The sequence below is a fragment of the Hetaerina americana genome, unplaced genomic scaffold, assembly GCF_022747635.1.
Source record: "Hetaerina americana unplaced genomic scaffold, ioHetAmer1.1.p SCAF_8, whole genome shotgun sequence".
Taxonomy (NCBI): Eukaryota; Metazoa; Arthropoda; class Insecta; order Odonata; family Calopterygidae; genus Hetaerina; species Hetaerina americana.
The window spans coordinates 8,019,304-8,038,097 of NW_027287427.1; the positions used below are offsets into that span (position 1 = coordinate 8,019,304).

Sequence of the window (18,794 nt, forward strand, 5' to 3'; positions counted from 1 at the left end):
TTTTTTCCACGAACGACAAGGGATCCGAGTAACATCCGACCGCGGTAGAGGGGAAAGTATTTTGGGCAAAAATCAGTCTTGGGTGTGATAGCCTCCTGCCACACACCCTAGCTGTGGATGGCCGGGCATTATGTCATAATAAATAAATAAAATCAATAATAATTTGCCCGCCCGAAATATTTGTTCCGGTGGCTTCTTCGACCATTACCTCGATTTCGTACCACACGATTCATTAAGAAAATAGAAATAAAATGAGAATGCACAAACTCAAATGTCATAGGTGGGAGTGATTCTGTTAACAACTTCCACTTGCATAAATTGATGTCTCAATGCTGCTGATAGTAAACATTGTACACAATCAAGGCAGCTGTGAATGGTGGAAAATTGACATATCGGCCAGGGGTGGTAAGGACTAGGAAGGAAAGAAAGGGAATCAAAGTGGGCGATTTGTCTCACTCCGCAGTTGTCAACCCGAAGGTCAGTGTTATGCGTGAGGATTGAACTCACCTAGAACTAAGCTCAATTACATGTGATATTTATTTATTTATTTGTGTACCCGGAAAGTCACCGCTAGGGTGTGTGGCAGGGGGTGAATGCACACCAGAAAATTTTACCTAGCAGAGTAAGGGAGGGGACAGTTCCTTGTGCCGGTTTTCCCAGGTTTCTTCAAGGTTTCCCAGGAAATTCTGGTACTCGAAAAATCACACAGCTTGGGTGAAGCCGAGGGCGCCCACCCACTGGACTACCACGTCCCCCTTGCCTGAATTAAGGAATACAATCTTTGAACTTCAAAAGCACATATATAAATTCAAATAATGCGTTGTCCGACAGTAGTTCAACGCTTGATTTCAATTTTGCGAATGACTTGCTACTTAAAATTAGTATTTAATATTGCGTTTCAAACTAATATCATTTGTCATTCTAACTTTCAGTTGCCACTTTAGCATGCTGGGGAATTTTATAAATATTTAACACAGACTGAAAAACATATGATTAGGTTTTCCAAGTTGCGGTTAGAACTTAAAAGGGTACTGAGTGCATTTAATGAACTTAGAGCAGCATACGCTGGGTTCAGATTTCGAGGTAGGATGACTTTGTGGAAACCAGAATGTGAATCAATTAGTACGAGTAAGGTCTATGAAATGGAAATCCGGGATTCTTCGAATAAGAATTAAAATCCATACATTTTTCTCTCATATTTATTCAATGCATGTATTGCCATTTAAAATGGTCACCTGAATCATTCTCTTCTATACCTAATTAAATTATGCGACTTTTGATTATCTCTCTCCTGGTTAGTCGTATTTGCAGTGAATGTAATAAGTGAATGGAAATGGTGGTCGGCTCTCTAGTTCGTTAGTAGTGTTTGGAATGAGGGTTTTACCGCTTGTTATTACCTCCACAGCCATGGAATTTGCAGGTTACTCTGAATATTCATTCTGAAGATCGGTTTGATGGATGAGAGTAGAGCTAACTGCCTACGAATCCCTTATTTGATGGAATTTCTTCTCACAAAAAGAATTTTGTTACTTCCATTGCTCTCCAGAAATATCCCCCTCTTTTGGTTGATGATTCATGAAAAAGACGACGAGAACACCGGTGCAGAATGCATTCGAATGAGGATCAGCCAATTGCTGTTTTTTTCTCCTGCATAAATTGTTTGCAAATTTCTCCCATTCCTATAGAAAGAATTCAACGTGCATGTGCATCACATAGTTCCAGGAAGGCGTCTCACTGTCTCTTGAGCTCTTTTGTGCTAACCGTTGCCAGCGGCAAAGGAATGCGCTGCGCGTTTACAACAAAAATAATTTTGTGGTCACGCATTCTCTGCTGGACTGTTCCTATTTGGAGTAGGGCTGCCGGAAGCAGTAGAGACGCCCATGCGGTCCATAGTAGTAGTAGTCCGTATTTAGGGGAGTCCATGTCGTATCAATGCACGACCATCTCCGCTATTACTGCGGATGTACTTCAACTGCATGCATGCTCAAGCGGTTTAATCCTACACGGTTGGCAACACCGCGTCCGCCCCCCTCTCTTCCCCCCTTCCCCGCAAAACAGCCTCCCAAGTGCTCGCCAGTGGATCTCGCCATTCACGCGGGGTAGGGGGCATTAAAAGGGACGGATCGATCGGATTGGCAACATTAGCGTGTGTCATCGCGAATGTGTCCGCCCCCACCTCCTCCCTGCGAGTTGCGAAACCACTCTTTGCAATTCGCGTGGGTACTTCGGAAGGACAAAAGGGGGGGCGGGGGGTAAGAGGTAAATGGGTAGAGAGAGAGAAGGGTGGAGTTCGGTTCTGGAGTAAGCGGGGGGTGGGATGCCACGGGTTAGGAAGAGAGAGAGAGATGGAGAGGAGGTGACCTCGTGATGACGATGCTGATGATTCCCGTGTCCTTCCTTGCAGCGGCGGAGGAGGGGCTCCGCGGCGGGGGGGACGGGAGGGGCGGCGCCGGGGACCCCTCGACGTCCCCCAAGAGGGCCCGCAGTTCCAGCTTCCTGGCCGCCATCGAGGGCGGCGCGCTCTCCGAGGAGGAAGAGGTGTGCTCCAAGCTCCCTCGTTCGTCGCCGTCGCCGAACAGGACGTCCGAGGACCCGCCTGCTCGCGTCTCCTCGGCCGCCGGCACCCAGACCGCCGCCGAGGAATCGGTGAGTCACCTCCCCCGCCATATCAAGCCATCGACCTCGGTTGGCACGAATTCGGACGGACTTCCGAGCGAAAGAAATTAGCAGGATTGGGTGGATTTTCGGATGCATATGCCACGTTCCGTTACTTAGCGATTGCTCCTCGTTTGGCATTTCGAGTGATTCCGGTTATGCAATCACAATCCCATCGTTCGGTGCAGCTGCAGCCGAGCGATTACATATTTGGCTAGAGTTAATGGTAAAACAGCTGCGTTTACGATGCAGGGCAGCGTCGTGATAGGAATGGTAAATAATACTTTCGTATTCCATCTGCATCGCGGTCGTTAAATTTGCGACTGTAGGAATTCGCGGCATCGCTATTAAGTGCAGAATCCCCTATTTGGTTTTTCTGTGGAAGATGCGATTAGCATTTGCATCACGCAAAGCACTAATCATATGGGTGACCTCCTAAAGATAATATTAAAAGAGGGTATATTGAATCTTATGACGAATTTAAGAGAGGTAATGGTTCGAAAATAACATTCCTTCATTACGAATAACTCAGGATTCACAATGTTTTACTTTATAGAAAAAAGAATAATTTCTTTCTAATTTAGTAATCACATTCTTGTGACAGTTAGGCATGTAAATCAATAATATTTATCAAATCAAATTTGTTGGGATACCGAATTCTCCCATGTAGCTTGTGAACATCGTCTATCCAGAGATCAAATCGTCGTCAAATCTTTTCTTGGGCGTACACTGTTTGGCAAATTGTCAGAGCATTCATTTAACATAAAACTTACTCTCGACAGTCACAAAGGGAAAGATTGACTTTGACCTCTGCTTGTCATTTCAGATAGCCTCTGTTTGCTCCATAATTTATTTTGTGTTTGCCACCACCTGCATTCTGTATCGACTCTTTTAAATATAGCGCTGCAATGGACAAATTACGTCAAAATAATAGTACGATATGAAAATCCGATAGATTTTAAAATTTATTACCATTGATGTTTACTGGTTGTAGTCTAATAAGTGTGTTATGGACCAATCGGGAAAGAAAATGGTTTTTACGATTGTATACAGACCGACCCCGGTGGTGGCGGGGTAACGTCCTCGTCTGCCAACCCAGAAGTCGCTGGTTCCCGACTAGGTGAATATTGCTCCACTCAGGGCTTGGCTGTATGCAAATGTCTTAAATATATTGTACTGTGTTGTGGTGTAAGAAGGGACTATGAAGTTTCAATCTTGCCCAATTAAGTCGGTAAATAAATAAATAAGGGCTACCGTTACGCCGTAATAATCTGCAAGCGTCACTTCGCCAAATTTTCACACAGAATGACTCACGAAATTACTTGGTTTGATTCATCTCCATGGTGTGTGTGCACGATATATACAGAGAGAAACATAGATGATATTTTGTTTCGGCGGAACTATTTCAATGGGCCGGAAAATGAAATACGCTATTTGAAACTTTTTCTTAATCAATATCGTTCTTAAAAATCCCATAGTAATGTTTCCCTTCTTTTTATTCTGCTGTAGTTTGAAAAGTGTCATTGAGTTGCCGACATTTCCCTTGAGGCTATTTTAGTAACGTAATTCATTATAATTATTAGTGGTAAAAATAATTCGGGCGTTTCTTTAATTCCGAAACTAAGATTTAACCCGAACACGAGCGAATAACCGAAGCTGGATGTATTGCGGATAGAATGTGGTTGTAGTGGAAATCTGTTGATTAATATATTTGATTTACGATAGAGTTTTAATACCACTTTCATTTTATTGCTTGATTTGGGACAATAACAGAAAAGCAAGAGGAATTGAATAAAATTGATGAAATTTTCTTTAAAATAACGCCAAAGCCGCTATCAAGAGTGACTGATATTTTTAATGCCCAAAAGCTCGACTATTTATATCCAATTCATAAAAACCACGATGCAAGTGAAATTCCTCATTTTACTTCAGCGGGTGATATATAATTATGTTATTGGACAATCAAACTTTTCTTGCCCCGCTCATTAAAGGTGAGTAGGATTCTGAACATGCTAAACAGTTTTCCTTTGTTCTCCTGTACTTTAGAACGTAGGAACAAAATGGATTTGACAGAGTATCCAAACAGCGGATGCTAAAACGAGGCTTATTTTTGTTGCCAACCAGTAAAATTTGAGCAGTAAATAGCTTGATACATCTGTCGTGGCGTAATATTACGTTCATCTTAACATTCCGTTTTTAGCTAGTTTTTATTCGCCTGAAATAATCGTGTTGAAGATAGGATTCTCAATTAAATTTTCACCTTGGGACTTAACCAGCGTCCTATAATCAAGATGCATTTCATGAAGAAAGCAAAGAAACTCGAAGAACTATTAAATAATTTTTTCATTGATAAATTTACAAAACTCTATGGGGACATCTCAATCAAATTTTTAGAATTTCCAATGACTATTCCCGTCATTTCATACACCACGATAAAGTTGACTGTAGTGTATTATTCAATTAATACTAGTTAGCCATCTTTTCTCCAAATGTCGAAGTGAGTAGGGATGATGAACTCACGGATGATATGCCTTAATCTCCAAATTCATCTATCTCCGAAAGTTTGCTTTGAAGAATTAAAAAATAACAAATGACCACAATGTGGGCATTGATTCGTCACTTCCTCCATATTTGAGCCCTCCCACTCCTTCCGCTATTCACGGCAATCGATCAGAACTTTGGTTGTCATTTATGTTTCAGACAAGAAGGTGTTAGAATACAGAATCAACCAAAATGAATATTAGGATAGAAATGACTTGAGCATCATATATTAATTTGCTAAAGCCAGGAATAGTAATGAATCATCATTGTTTGCTGTTCTTGGCAAATTGCGAAGAACTATCACTAAATCAATAATTTCATCTCTTCCGCTGAAAAATTGTTGTTATTGTTTTTTACACTACTATGTCTTAATGGATTTGTTAAATAGGTGAAGCTATTTACCGATTGGAGACCGACATGCGAGCATGGCAATGGCCAACCTGTTGTTACCCCTTAAATAGTTTTAATCGAATGTTTTATCCCATTCCCGGAAGAACACGTACTCTCTCCTCGTGCATTCCCGAGCCGTTTCGGGTGAGATGTTGGGTGACCGTGGACCGACACAGTGCATGTACGGTAAAGCCACGAAACGAGTACAACGCAAGGGCAAAACAAGCGCACATTAAGAGACTTAGTTCGGTTTTTCCCCCAATTCCCTCGCATTTTAAGGCTAAGAAGTTTGCTTTGGTGAGTGAGACTTCGGAATGCCGAACAATAATTTTTCGAGCGAACCAGGACAGTTAAACATTGTTTTATTAATACTGTACATATATTTTCCCTACCTCTTCAAAGCTCCACAGTCACTTGCACAGTCAAATTGTTTGTTTTCGAATCCTCAACCACATCACATCCACCTCCCAGTATCAGTTCGATGATAATGATAACAGCAAGCAATATTTTCGATCTATCGGTGATAATCAGTCCCAACTCTTCCTAATTATGGAGAACAATAAAAACTTCTTCATCATCCATATTTTTCTATTACCGTGGAGCTAAAATCAAAAGATTCTGAAACCAAATCATCCCTTTAAGATTGTTGCACAAAATTTTTAGTGTTTCCCGCCAATTTATAACCTATGTGCAATAGGCTTAATAAATATAATTGTTTATCATGTCTCGAAACATCTTGCAAAATCACAAGAGGCATAGGCCGAATAAAAGTCCTGCCCACCTCTTATCATTATTTTGGAAAGGGATAATATGCCGTAATATGCCGTATATGCTGTAATTCGAGTTACTCGCCCAAGCAAAGTGAAAGGTTTTTTTCCCTTTTGATATCGCACGTGGAAAACATTTTCTCCGCTAACAAAAAGCATCATTTTTAAATTATCTCGCACATAAGTGAAAAGAGTATTCTTACTCGCTATGCCAGCCTGTCTTCTGAAATGGGAGAATGAGATATGGTACGCCACTCTTCTGTGCAACGAATGTTTTTAAATTTAGACGTAGATAGATTATTAAACTCTAATGTTATATCAGTTTTCGAATATCCATTATGATATGTATCAAGGGTATATTTCCAAATGATCTTCATCCATCCAATATTTTCCAATCCCTGAGACCACCCCACAGCGGGAACGTCTGAATGAAAGGCGGCGAACTTTCGACACTTTCTTATATTGAATAATCGCCTGATTACGGATTTCCAAATCGAAGCGTTTGAAATATTTTGGCGTATCAAAAGTTTGCAATAAGCTGGTAATTATAGTTAATGATTATGTCAGTCGCATGGTTTGTTTTTACCATCAAATAATCGCGTGAAACGTTCGGTCATTTTTTAAAATGAGTGAGCAGGTTTCTGAAGTATGACCACTGGTTATTTGGTTTAAAATTAAGTCAATGAGGATCAGATTTTGCACATAAAGCGCACGCTTTTCACTACCACCACGCCTTGAACGAACTATAAAAATCGATTTTGAATAGACCGAATTATCGATTTCAATTCAATATTACGAATGGTGTCAAGTAGCTCCACTACTCAACCTATCCAGTTGCATTTATGAGAATATATTCATTCCGAGGTATATAAGTATCCGAATCTTTTGCAAGCGCATCGTTTATTCAGTTGTGAACTCATATAACGGAAATTGAAAATGTATTCGATGACTAATTCTATTGAACTTGATTTACCTTTTAAAAATTATAACCGATGCAATTATGTTTTTCACGGTCAATGAGTGCGGTCACAGGAAACGCTCGCTTTTAAGTTCTGGAAGTGAATGTGCTGTGTTCCGAAGTTTCGTTGCGGGGTATTTGGAATTAAATAAGCGAGAGTGGTTATACGCTTTCTATTTCCGTATTCTATCCCTAACGGAGCTTCACCCATTTGGATTAAACATGTCATAAATCAGTGGGGTTTGACTAATTGAGATTGTGAGTGAAAACTTTGTGGCACTTGGCTTAAAAGAAAATGCTAGAACGAACTAAATACGCAACAGGAGGGTTTAGAAATTGCATAAATGGAGAGTGTAAATTCAGAGAACGAAATTTCATTCGCTAATTTTTATCGCTCGGATACGATAAAAGAATGGTAAAATGTTACATTTTTAAAGAATGGTCATTAATTTTTTTATGTAGGTTGATATCGAATGAAACTCCCATCACGCACAACACTTTTTACTAAATTTATTTTACCATCATTTGTTTTTAATGAGTACACTCGTCGTCGTGTATACATAGGTTTCTGAAAATAGCAATTTTTCGAAATATTTGATTTCGTAAATCTTACTGGATACCTAGCCTTCAGTTTAAATGGCATGCAACAGCGGGAGATGATATTAGTAGCTAAAATTAACTTTATGTTGACCCATATGGATTCAATTTTTCGTCACATGCTCTCCGTGGTAATGGCAATGCCATCTTATCGTTAATTCCCCCGGTTATCCGTACGGTCGTCTATAACTCTATTTCAGTCAATTTAAGAGCGGCTGCGGAGCAGGCTCAATCTAATCGGTTTGGCTCTCTTCATCCATAATGCATGGAATCGTTTTGCTCGCTCGAGTCAAGGGTCTCACTCATTTCATTCAGCTGACTGTGTGGCTTAAGTCTACTGCAGTCCATCTGCATCAGATGCACACAAGTAGTAGGTCGTAGGATACTACAAAGCATTAAAATGCTTAACTGTGATATAACAAGTAAGAATCAGTGCGAGCTACGGAAATTCATGCCAGGCATATGATATTCACATTTGATAACCCACTTTTTGAGTCATGAAGCTATCGTTTACCTTTTCCTAGAGTTTTATTCACTAGAATTCACAAAAATGGCTTGGAAAGGAAAAATATATATTTTTCTCGATCCCGCGTATTTACTTTCTTTCGCTTTTGGTAGTTTGCACTGAATTTAAATAATGCACTTTCAAAATTTACTCGGTATACTAAAGACAATGTCGATTCTTCGATAAATATCACTTTTCTCGTTACATTTCGGTAAACTGTACTAAGATCGTTTTGTGTTAATCGGCTCTTTTTATCAACTCCATGATTCATAATACAATTAATGTCTGAACTCTTTGAAGTCCTATTGCCGGTCGATGTATGTGCACAAAAGAACTACGTGCTTATTTTGACAGATTGAACAGACAAACTTTGGAGAAAGTCAATAGCCACTTTGTACAAATGTTTAGAATAATAAATATTATGTATTCATTAATGTATGCGCTTTTATTTCAAAAAGTAAATGTAAAATACATTTGATCGCTACCGAAATCATTAGATAATTACAAAATTGTTATATCTGTATCAGTTTACTCGACTTCATCATAAAAATGTGTCCTGCTTCTTAATAACAGCATGACGAAATATTATTTATGCACGTCTCAGTCATTGTTTCGTTAAATTTAACACCTTAGCCAAATGAAGTAACGTATGCCTTTGCAAAAATTAAACTACATCGCATAAATATGCTATCATAAATCCTTACTCTTCAGTTAGCAAAGTTGAAGCTCTATGTTTGAATTTAGATGTTTCTTGGATCTTTGATTATTTGATTAATTATCAACGTTATGTTGATAGCTGCATTCGTTGTAATATAACTGATTTTGATGTTATCTTTCCTAATGTTCTTCGAATAACCATTGGTAATTATTCGCCAGCAAAGGGAAAAACCCGGTGTGGACTTTTTACCTCCTCCGAAATATGTGCTCTATCCCTCGGGGCAGGAAGCGAAAACTTATATCTCCTTGAAACGATCCGGGCGAATGGGGATTTTCCCGCGGATAAGGATGGCCGTTGTTCTCGTCCATTTCCATCGGTCGCCCCCTTTCCTCCGTTTATTTCACTCCCTCCTCCTAGCGTGCCTACTGCCAGGCCCTTGCATAAGATGGGCTTTCTGAACTGCTGCCTCGAGGGGGTCGTCTGCTAACACTAGTCTGGCATTCATCCAACAGGTTGACATTGAATCTTCTCGGCTAACTAGCCGCTCTGCTAAATGATGCCCTACTTCATTTTTATGGGGCATCACACGTGCTCCATTCACTTCTTACTCAGTGGAAACTAGCTAGCGGGAACCCGCTCGTTTCCTGGCAGCGAGAAAGGAATTGCAGTGAGAAAAGTAAAACTACTCATTTTACTGCTACCTAACCGACTCAGATCCTAGTGTGCGATTACTGGGAATACTTATTCTCCATCATCTAAAGCTCTTTCAGAATCATAATTTGGGCAAATATTCTTGCGATCACCTTTTTAATTAAAATTAAACCGAATATCCGAGAGAAACAAACACTTATTTGAACGTAACCTACATGTGAATGATCATAGAAGAAATTCCATCAGGATAGCATTAGAAGGATTAACATTACGAATTATGTAAGTAAAAGAAGCTTTTACAAATGGGAATGAAATTTTTGACCTTTGCTCGAGAATGTGATTTTGACTTTGACTTCCGTACTCTTTCACTTGTAAATAAAAAAACCCTTTTTATAAAACTTTGGTGCGGAGCGTTTTGTTGAAAGGGAAATCTGATAGGGTTGCCACGCATATCTAATTCCTCATCTGCTGCTGTGAATAATATTGCAGAAATCTTCTAACGCTACTCATTCTCTACTCATATATTTGGAACCTATTCCAAAGAAACTTACGGGATAATTGTGAATGAAAACTATACTTTAAAACGTTGAGTCCTTATCAGGGACGTCTGGGTGAGTTGCTATTGAGCAATATAGAATACTTTCCATTTAACATGTATGTTGGTTTAAGTGCTCCAACTTCGATAAATGCAGATGTCTATCCACCGAAACATACAGTGCAGAACTGACAAGGAAATTGGAAAATAATAAAAGAGACGGAATGGATGGCATGCGAGAGGAATGTTCAAGATGGGGGATATTGAAGCATAGTTGATTCGGCGAACTGTGCCATGCCTGATTCGGCTATTTGATGCTTTAATAAATATTAAGATATTTCAGATCAATGGCAACAGTTCCATTAGCTTTCTAAGTTTTAAAAGTGGAATCTGGGTGGCAGTGGAGAATTATAGGTCAATAAAACTTGGTAATATTGCCTGTAAAGTTTTTGAAAGAATAGTAACGGATTACACACGCGTAAAGACAGCTTGCGAAATAAACCATTGGATAAGTCCCAGTGATCATTGATTTAGAAAGGGTTACCCCTGAGAAACCCAAACGATTGGGTTATATTACGATCTATTCATTGCTCATAACCACAAGAAGCGAATAGATGCAGTTCTGATATAAGACTTTGCTAAAGCATTCGGTATGGTAACTTATTCGGTGTGATGTATTGATTGGTAAAGATAGAAAAATGAGACTGGACGCAAGAGTAACAAACTGAATAAAAGCATTTAGCACCTATAGAAAACAAAGAATTCAAGTGGGTGACAAGTTATCCATTGAAATTCAGGTGTTCCCCAATGGAATGCTTTTTCGTCGATGCTATTTTTTAATTTATATCAATGACCTACCTCATGTAGTGCAGTCGAAAATTAGTCTCTTTGCAAATTATTGCGTAATATACACCCATAAAGTCTGAGGGTGGAACTGAGGGTAAATTAGTACAGAAATGATTTGAATGATGTTCAGGAGTGGATCAAGAATAATAAAATAGAGAGTAATTGTAAGAGCATCAAAATAATTAATTTTAATAAAAATTAACTTCAAATGTAATTGTAAATTGGGAAAAAAAATCATACCGGTTGTTAGTGAGTGTAATTATCTAGGAGGAACTTTTGCAAGTGACCGTAAATGGAAAGAACATGCGGAGAGAATGAGAGAAATGCATAGAATGGTAAACACCAGAGAATAGGGTTATCTAGCAATAGAAAGATCCAAGGACATAAGAGTATGCATCAAAGTTAATGGGATCCTCATGCCAATCAATGGGAGATAGCAATTGAAAGGGTCCAAAGGAAAACCGCTCGCTTCGTTTTAGGTAAATTCCAAAGGGAACATGGCGTAAGTGACATGATTAGGCAGTTGCAATGGCACAGATTAAAGAAGAGAAGACGGACAATGCTGGGGAAAATGCTTGAATTGCACGTGGGCAATGAAGAGGCATGGGGAGGTGTCAAAGGGAAAAAAAAGCTGGCTGTTACAAAGGAAGGGGGGACCATGCACATAAGCTAAAATGGCTCACGCAAAGGAGGGACACACGTTAAGCACTCCTCCCTAAATAAGGGAATAATTGATTGGAACAGATTGGTCGGATATGTTTTACAACCTATTCCTGTAAACATCAGGAGCTTCAGGATGAGGATGGCCTGAACTGAATAACTTTTTCTTCGTATGTTTTAATCTGGCTATTACCTGGCTTGCTTTAAATTATTGATCAGTGTTATTATATTTTTTGTAACTGTAATTTTGAAATATTGATTTTTTTTAAGTGCACCTTGCCACCTGGATGATTGCCTAATTGCATTGCAATAAATAAATAAAATTAAGTATGTTATTGTAAGTACGGCATATCTATTCCGCTTCGGAATCTCACTTAGAATCAACTTATATTTTCGAAATATAGTGGTATACGAGATGAGAGAGAGTCTGGATCGGATTCATTTGAGGATTTTAGACGAATGAGGCCCGATCCGAGAAAATCAGATGAACAGAGAAAAGACGAGCAAAAATACTTAGGAATGGTAATGGAAAAAGTACGTTGCTTGGAGAAATTTAAAGAAGACAGAACATTTGGAGAGTAAATATATCAAGAGGCACTGTTGATATTGAAGACTGATAGGAAGGGAAAGTGGGAGTAGAGTAGAGGGAAGAATGGACTGGGTGTAATAAGTATATAGAGACAGCGAATTGCGTAGTGTCATGCAAGTAGTATTTATGTGCATATATATTTAAAAGTGCAAGGTTTTTTAGAATACCACGGCGTTCTGTCATAATTTTCAGGCAGCATTAAATACACATAATACCATATACGCATGTCTATAATAGCCATACAAGTGTCATCATGCAGAAAGTACCTATTCAAACGCTCTTTGAACATTTATTTGTGATTATTTCATTTTTTTTTTTCAAAATTCTCTGTGAAAACAAAATATTTTGACAAACATGGTCCAAAGAATCCGCCGGGAACCTCTTTGTCTATCGTCATAGAGTATGATAAATTACTTGGTAATTGGCCATTACAGGCCTTGCCCACTGCAATCACTTCCAGTACATCATATTGGCTATATTGGTATTGGCCATGACCTCAAGAGTCGATCCAAAGAGCTTTGAAAGGAAATGGCAAATAGCAGAATCGGAAAGAATTGAGGCTGCTGCGTCTTCCAATACCACTCGAACTCTCTAAGGAGGAGGAAGTCATCTCAATTCCATGAGAATCGAAATTAATATCCAAAGAAAAACTGGAATAATTTCCGATATTGACGCTCCAGTATTGTTTGAAAGGAAAAGTTGATTGTTCCCAATATGAAACTCTAGTGTTTGTTTAAAGGTAGATTTTCTGAGAGACTTCGTCCATTTTTAATGGTGATATGAAAAAAACATTTTCTCCTGAACAAAGAAATTTTAGGAAATGCGTTTGGATTAAATCTTACATTTTCTCTTTTAAATTAGCCATTGCAGTCATTATGAAATCCAAGCATGGGCAGAAAGTCTCCCAAATAGACGTGGTGTGTTCCCGAATGACGACATGTCTTTTGAAGAATTTAAATCACGATGAAGGAGAGGTGATCCTCTGGGGGCGTGCGCGCGTGGTGTGCCCCGCCCACTAGCCGTGTTCATTCAGAGGTGTTGTTTAATCAATTTTCAAGGATCACTGAGTTGTCGCGTGCCAGTTAAGGTGGTCACGTCCCACGGGATTCAAATGGACATTCATGACATACAAACAACTTTCAATTCTTTTCTATAGCATGGCCTGGTCTAAGTTTCCCGCTCCCATTCACTGGAACTCCTTGGCCCTTTGATTGCTTATTTGGCGGGGTGAGTAGTTAATTGCATTCAAATGCAGGGCGCGTGGTAATTATATTATTTAACTCTATGCTCCGAATTGGCCAACTCTTAGTAAAATTCATTATTCAAGCAACCCCAGTGGAAACTACTTTTAAAGCATGTAACATGAGAAACTATGGCTTGTGGACCAAGAAATATTATCCGAGGGTGACTTTTGGAATTGAAGCACTCCTTCGAAAATACGTACCAAGGCACGTATCGTCAATTCCCCTGATGTATCAAAATCAAAAGAAACCGACTAGGAGAGGCCGTGGAAAAACGGTTGGACCTGACTTGACTCAGCAAGGAGAAATCATTTACTCGATAAAACGGCTCCCGTTTCTTTCAACAGAAAATTAAGCAACCAAGAAATACTATAAACCAAAACACATAATCATGTTCAGAAGTAGTAATTGGTAGAGAAAAAGTAATTCCCCTGTATACGTGCGCTGGGATAAGCTTCATTCAGAATTATGAAATGGCGGGTGATGTTTAGTGTGTAAAGAGCGGATTCATTGTTTGCGCGCATAAGTAGCTATTGGAGACGGGCGTTTTATATGGATTTGATTTCATCCCTCATTACTTATTGTCTTCTTTTCCCGAAAATTTTCAAAGTTTGCTAACAATCCTGTTTCAATTCTAACTCAACGGCAAGACGGGAGAAGTCATCGCTGGCAAAAAAAATATTTTTGTGATTTTAAGCGTCAAATTTAGAAATATTATTTAATTTATCATAGATGTTCAATGAAGAGTTATTTATAAATTTTGATTGCTTAATTTATTTTGTCAAAACTTTATAAATGTTTTACTCTTTGCCTAATATGAATGTTTTGAGTCCAGTATTACATCAGCGGCGGCTGTTGCAATTTGAAAATTGCTCAGGTCGCCTACGCCTTTTTCTGCAGGTGAAAAATGCTTCCCACGATGGCGCTTCCTCGCATTGGGAAAAAGAAAAAAATCACATATGGCAAGGTGTGGACTATGGGGAAGATGACGAACACACTTCGCATTGATCACGAGATATTCTGCAACAGCATTCGCTCTTTGGGGCCGTGCATTATCATGGTGTAGAATCAATGCCTGTTGCGTTGAAATTTGTCCTTTTGTGATCCATACAGCCTTAAATAACTTGCCGCGCATCGCAGTAGTACACTCCATTAACAGTCGTGCCTGCTGGTTCGAAATACTGATACACCATCACTTGAATATCGAAAAGTGATATGGCCATAACTTTCGCAGTCCTTTGACTATTTTGGTGTTTGTGATGTACATCTACATAAATACCCCTCGATCCACCAGAACGGTGTGTGGCCAGGGTTGCAAGCACCAAGTGGGATGGGTAAGGGATTAGAGAGAATAAGGAAGAGGAGGGGAAAAGGGGAAAAACATACCATGAAAAAACCTCCAAGAAACGTGCAAAATTATGAGAAGCGGAAGTAGGGAGACGTATTCTAGTGCTATGTCAACGCGACTTCTCTCGAGTCCAGGAGCTACCTTCACCTCATCATCCGTGGTGTGATTATTACCCTTGAGGCGTTTCTTGAGCTGAGGAAAAATAAAAATAGCAAGGCGCAAATTCGGGGTAATAAGGAGGGTTTTGTCCTCGGCTGTGAGACGGCGTGGTACCCATCGTGCACAGATTTTACGGTATCCCAATTGTTCAATAATGAAGCCGACACGTTACTTGGGTATTCCAATATGGTTTGCAATACCCTTTTGAGTGATTCGCCGGTCATTTTGAATCAAAACTTTGACTGGTTTGCGATGCTTATCTTTTTTGGCAGTGATCGGACGTCCGCTGTGTGTTTCATTAACAATTATGGCTTTTACAGGCTCGCGACCACGCAACTTTACCACCCATCGATTTTCAGTATTAGACCTATCAACAGCATTGTCACCATAAACAGCCTTTAAGCGAAGATGAATCTCAGTAGGAGTCACTTTTTCAGCAGTTAAAAATCCTATAAAGCACGCTGTTTAACTCGCGTTGACATAGCACTAGAACACGTCTCCATACTTCGGCTTCTTAAAATACGCTGGATGAATCTAACGAGCTCAAGTGTGCGCATGCGTGTTGAGGGGGAATGTTACTTCCACATCCCACTAGGAGTGCTTCTAAAGGTAATTTTGTCTGTGGTCTACAAGCATGTGTGCATTTATTTTCAACCTTATCTCGTATTTATATGCTGGCGGAAAGCTCGGTCCAAAACAAGTGCCGATTTCACCCAATAAAATAGTTCTTTGTCGTACGGAAAAAGAGGCAATGAAAGCGAACCACGACCATTTATACGACAGAACTCCAATAAACTAAGACAGTTCATGCAGAACTAGAAATTAAGAAGAGAAAATACTATTTCTTCATGGGCATGCAACTCATAGTCCCCGCCCCTCAAGTCACACGTAGAAAATGCGACGCCCAGCGGTTTGCGGCGGGCGGCGTGAGGCATCCCACGCGGAGAGGGCCGAGAGATGATGCCGAAAATTTCCAGACAGAGCCTTTCTGTTTTCTCTCAGGATCAAAATGATGTCTTCAAATTTCACCTGCAGTGATCACCTTCGAAAGAATCTCTTCTTCATGTAACATTAACTTCAACGGCGAACGAACTTGTAAGCGAATGTGCTCTCGCATGGGCATGGGCAGTCTCAGAACCCACCGCAGGCAAGCACGTCTCACGTGCAGTTTTTCTGTTTCGAACGTGTTGGTGTCACCCCATTCTCAATATGTATTTTATCGAGCTCTTAAAGTTATTTGACCATCTTCTCTCAAAATGCCAGCAGTGGAGTTTGCGTTTACTTCTGGAAGGAAAGTGACTGGAGCTCCATGTCCGCCGTCACCTCCCTTCAAAAGTGTTCTTATCTTTTTTTTTCCTCTTTGTTACTGCAGCCGTATGTTTTCATTTTTCAATCGGAAAAATATAAGAAACCTGTAAAATATTTCTTATAGCTTTGTTCATAGAGTCGTTTGAAAACCCACGACACATTTCCATTCTTTTGTAAGAAAAGGTATTTTCTGCGACACGTTCAGAATAAAACGTAGTACTATGTATTTTTTTCAGTACTCTGAAAGCCACTGCTTGGGTGAGTGGCAGGGGGTGCATACGTACCAGACTAATTTGGGCCCGAATGTTTTTACCCCTAACACCGTCAGACAATTTTATTCTGATCTCTCATCGTTCGTGTGGAAATCACATCTTCAATATATCTGTTTTACACTTAATCTCTTCAATTTTACTGACATGGCCTCTTCTAAAGTAGTTGAATGGGGGTAAGAATACATTTTCAACATCACTGCTAAAGATATACCTCCTGCAAATTCATGCAATAGCTTCAATCTGTAATTTAACCTTCGCTCCGCGAGTGTTTCCCATCCTAGCGGCTCTAATATTTTGGATACGCCAGTACGTTTATCACTACAACGTTTTACAAATCTAGCTCCTCCACGCTTAAGGCGATCCAATTCGACAATCAATCCAACTTCGTGAGGATCCCATATACTCGCAGCATATAGTATTCTAAATGAGGCCAAACCAGCAAAATATAACATTTCTCTTCGACCTTTTCATCACATTTCCCCAATTTTCTTCCAATAAGCATACGCGATACTAGCAGCATATTCTAAATGAGAACTTGTTTTGGAAAATAATTTTTTATATTCTTACGCGACCGCAATTTCGACTATCAACGTCATCTTTAGGTACAAATACAAATTTTTGGGGCTCTTAAAATTGCTTGAAGGGAGGGGGGATCGTAAAAAAGATCGTTAATAATGTCAAAATCTGCGTGTACACAATTTATATCACGATTTGCTCGAGAGCGTCTAGCCGGGAACCTTCTGTAAGAGCAGTGATCGGAGATCCGTGTCCCCCACCACCTTCCATTAAAATTGTATCTTCGTTTTCTTTTTTGTTAAATGCCACTGGAAGTTGTCAATTGTGATTTTTAATTGCGTACACACAGATTTCGTAACTGTCAATGACCTTTTGTATGCTGCCCGCTCTCCCCCCTTCAGGCTCTCACTCTCTCTTCCATTAACACCCTATACCTTCATGCCCTCCCTTTTCCACTGAAGCACCCTCTCCCACCCTCCACCCCCGCAGACAGTCATCTCTGCTGAAGACCCTGGACCTCTTCCTCCCACAATCCAGGCCTCACATCCCTCCCCCTACAGACAACCTCCACAATCCTCCTTCCCCTCCCTCCAATCCTTCCCTGCGCACCTGTCAAACCCATTCCTCCTCCCCCCCACCCTCTCTTATTTTGCATATATGGAAACGTACCAAGTGCGACGTTTTGTTCAAAATGATTAGGAGTAAGTTCCATAAAGTTAAATCCCAAGAAACTGCGACAGATGCCGCAACAGTAACTTTTAACGGAGTCATCCACTAATATGCATTTCGATGCAACAATTTTAGATGTTAAAAATCATTCAAAAACTTTTTAAGTGTTTAAAGTTGGCTTTAACCTCGTGGACTGTGGCGCGTCGCGCACGACTGCGAATGCCTGTGACATTGTATGTACGGTATTTCGTCACATCTTGTTCTTTTAAAGCCCCCGAAATTTCTGAGTTTAAAAGGACGCCTCCATAGTTCGACTTGCTGAAGTACTCGGCCATCGGGACATCGAGGGATCCGGGTTCGAATGATTTTGAATTTGAATGAATGACATCAAGGCGAATGATTTTTACACTCTGAAATTGTTGCATTGAAATCCATAAAGTTATACCAGAAACCGTCAACACGGCAGCGATTTGTTAATTTCTTCCAAGGGCTTGAATCCCGCGGGTTGCCTTTCGTCAAAGAGGCCGTAAGCATCCGTTGGTGTGTGTCTCTCTCGCGTGCTCGCTCTCGCTCCGGCTGCTCGGCTCCCTACGCACCGAGAGCCAGTGAAAGGGAAATATTGAGCATGGCGCGCACGAAGAGCAGCGTGCAGCGGTGGCGCTTTCTCGAACGTCCCGGCATCTTTAATTTATTAGTTCCCCTTTTGGCGAATGAACTTGAAACGCCGTATCTGTGTACGCACTCGTGGGAACGCGCTGATGATGTAACGCATTGGCCGTCGGAATGGGCGTGTGCAATTTCCTCCTCGGATGCGGAGATCGGCTGCTGTGGGCTGTGCGTCTCGGAGGGAAGGGGTCAGTGGGGTGGGGGTGGAAGGGGAGATTGGGATGTGGCTCTAAAGCAGCGATTTCACTCGCAGATTACTTTGT

General features: G+C 40.3%; 1 protein-coding gene across 1 annotated transcript in view; it reads left to right on the top strand.

The window, feature by feature from the left end:
* LOC139697927 (uncharacterized) overlaps positions 1 to 18,794 on the top strand; it is a 219,613-nt gene that overhangs the window by 63,436 nt on the left and 137,383 nt on the right. Inside the window, exon 8 of the mRNA XM_071596787.1 lies at positions 2,405 to 2,646. Coding sequence (XP_071452888.1) covers positions 2,405 to 2,646 — 242 coding nt within the window. The remainder of the gene's footprint in view (positions 1 to 2,404; positions 2,647 to 18,794) is intronic.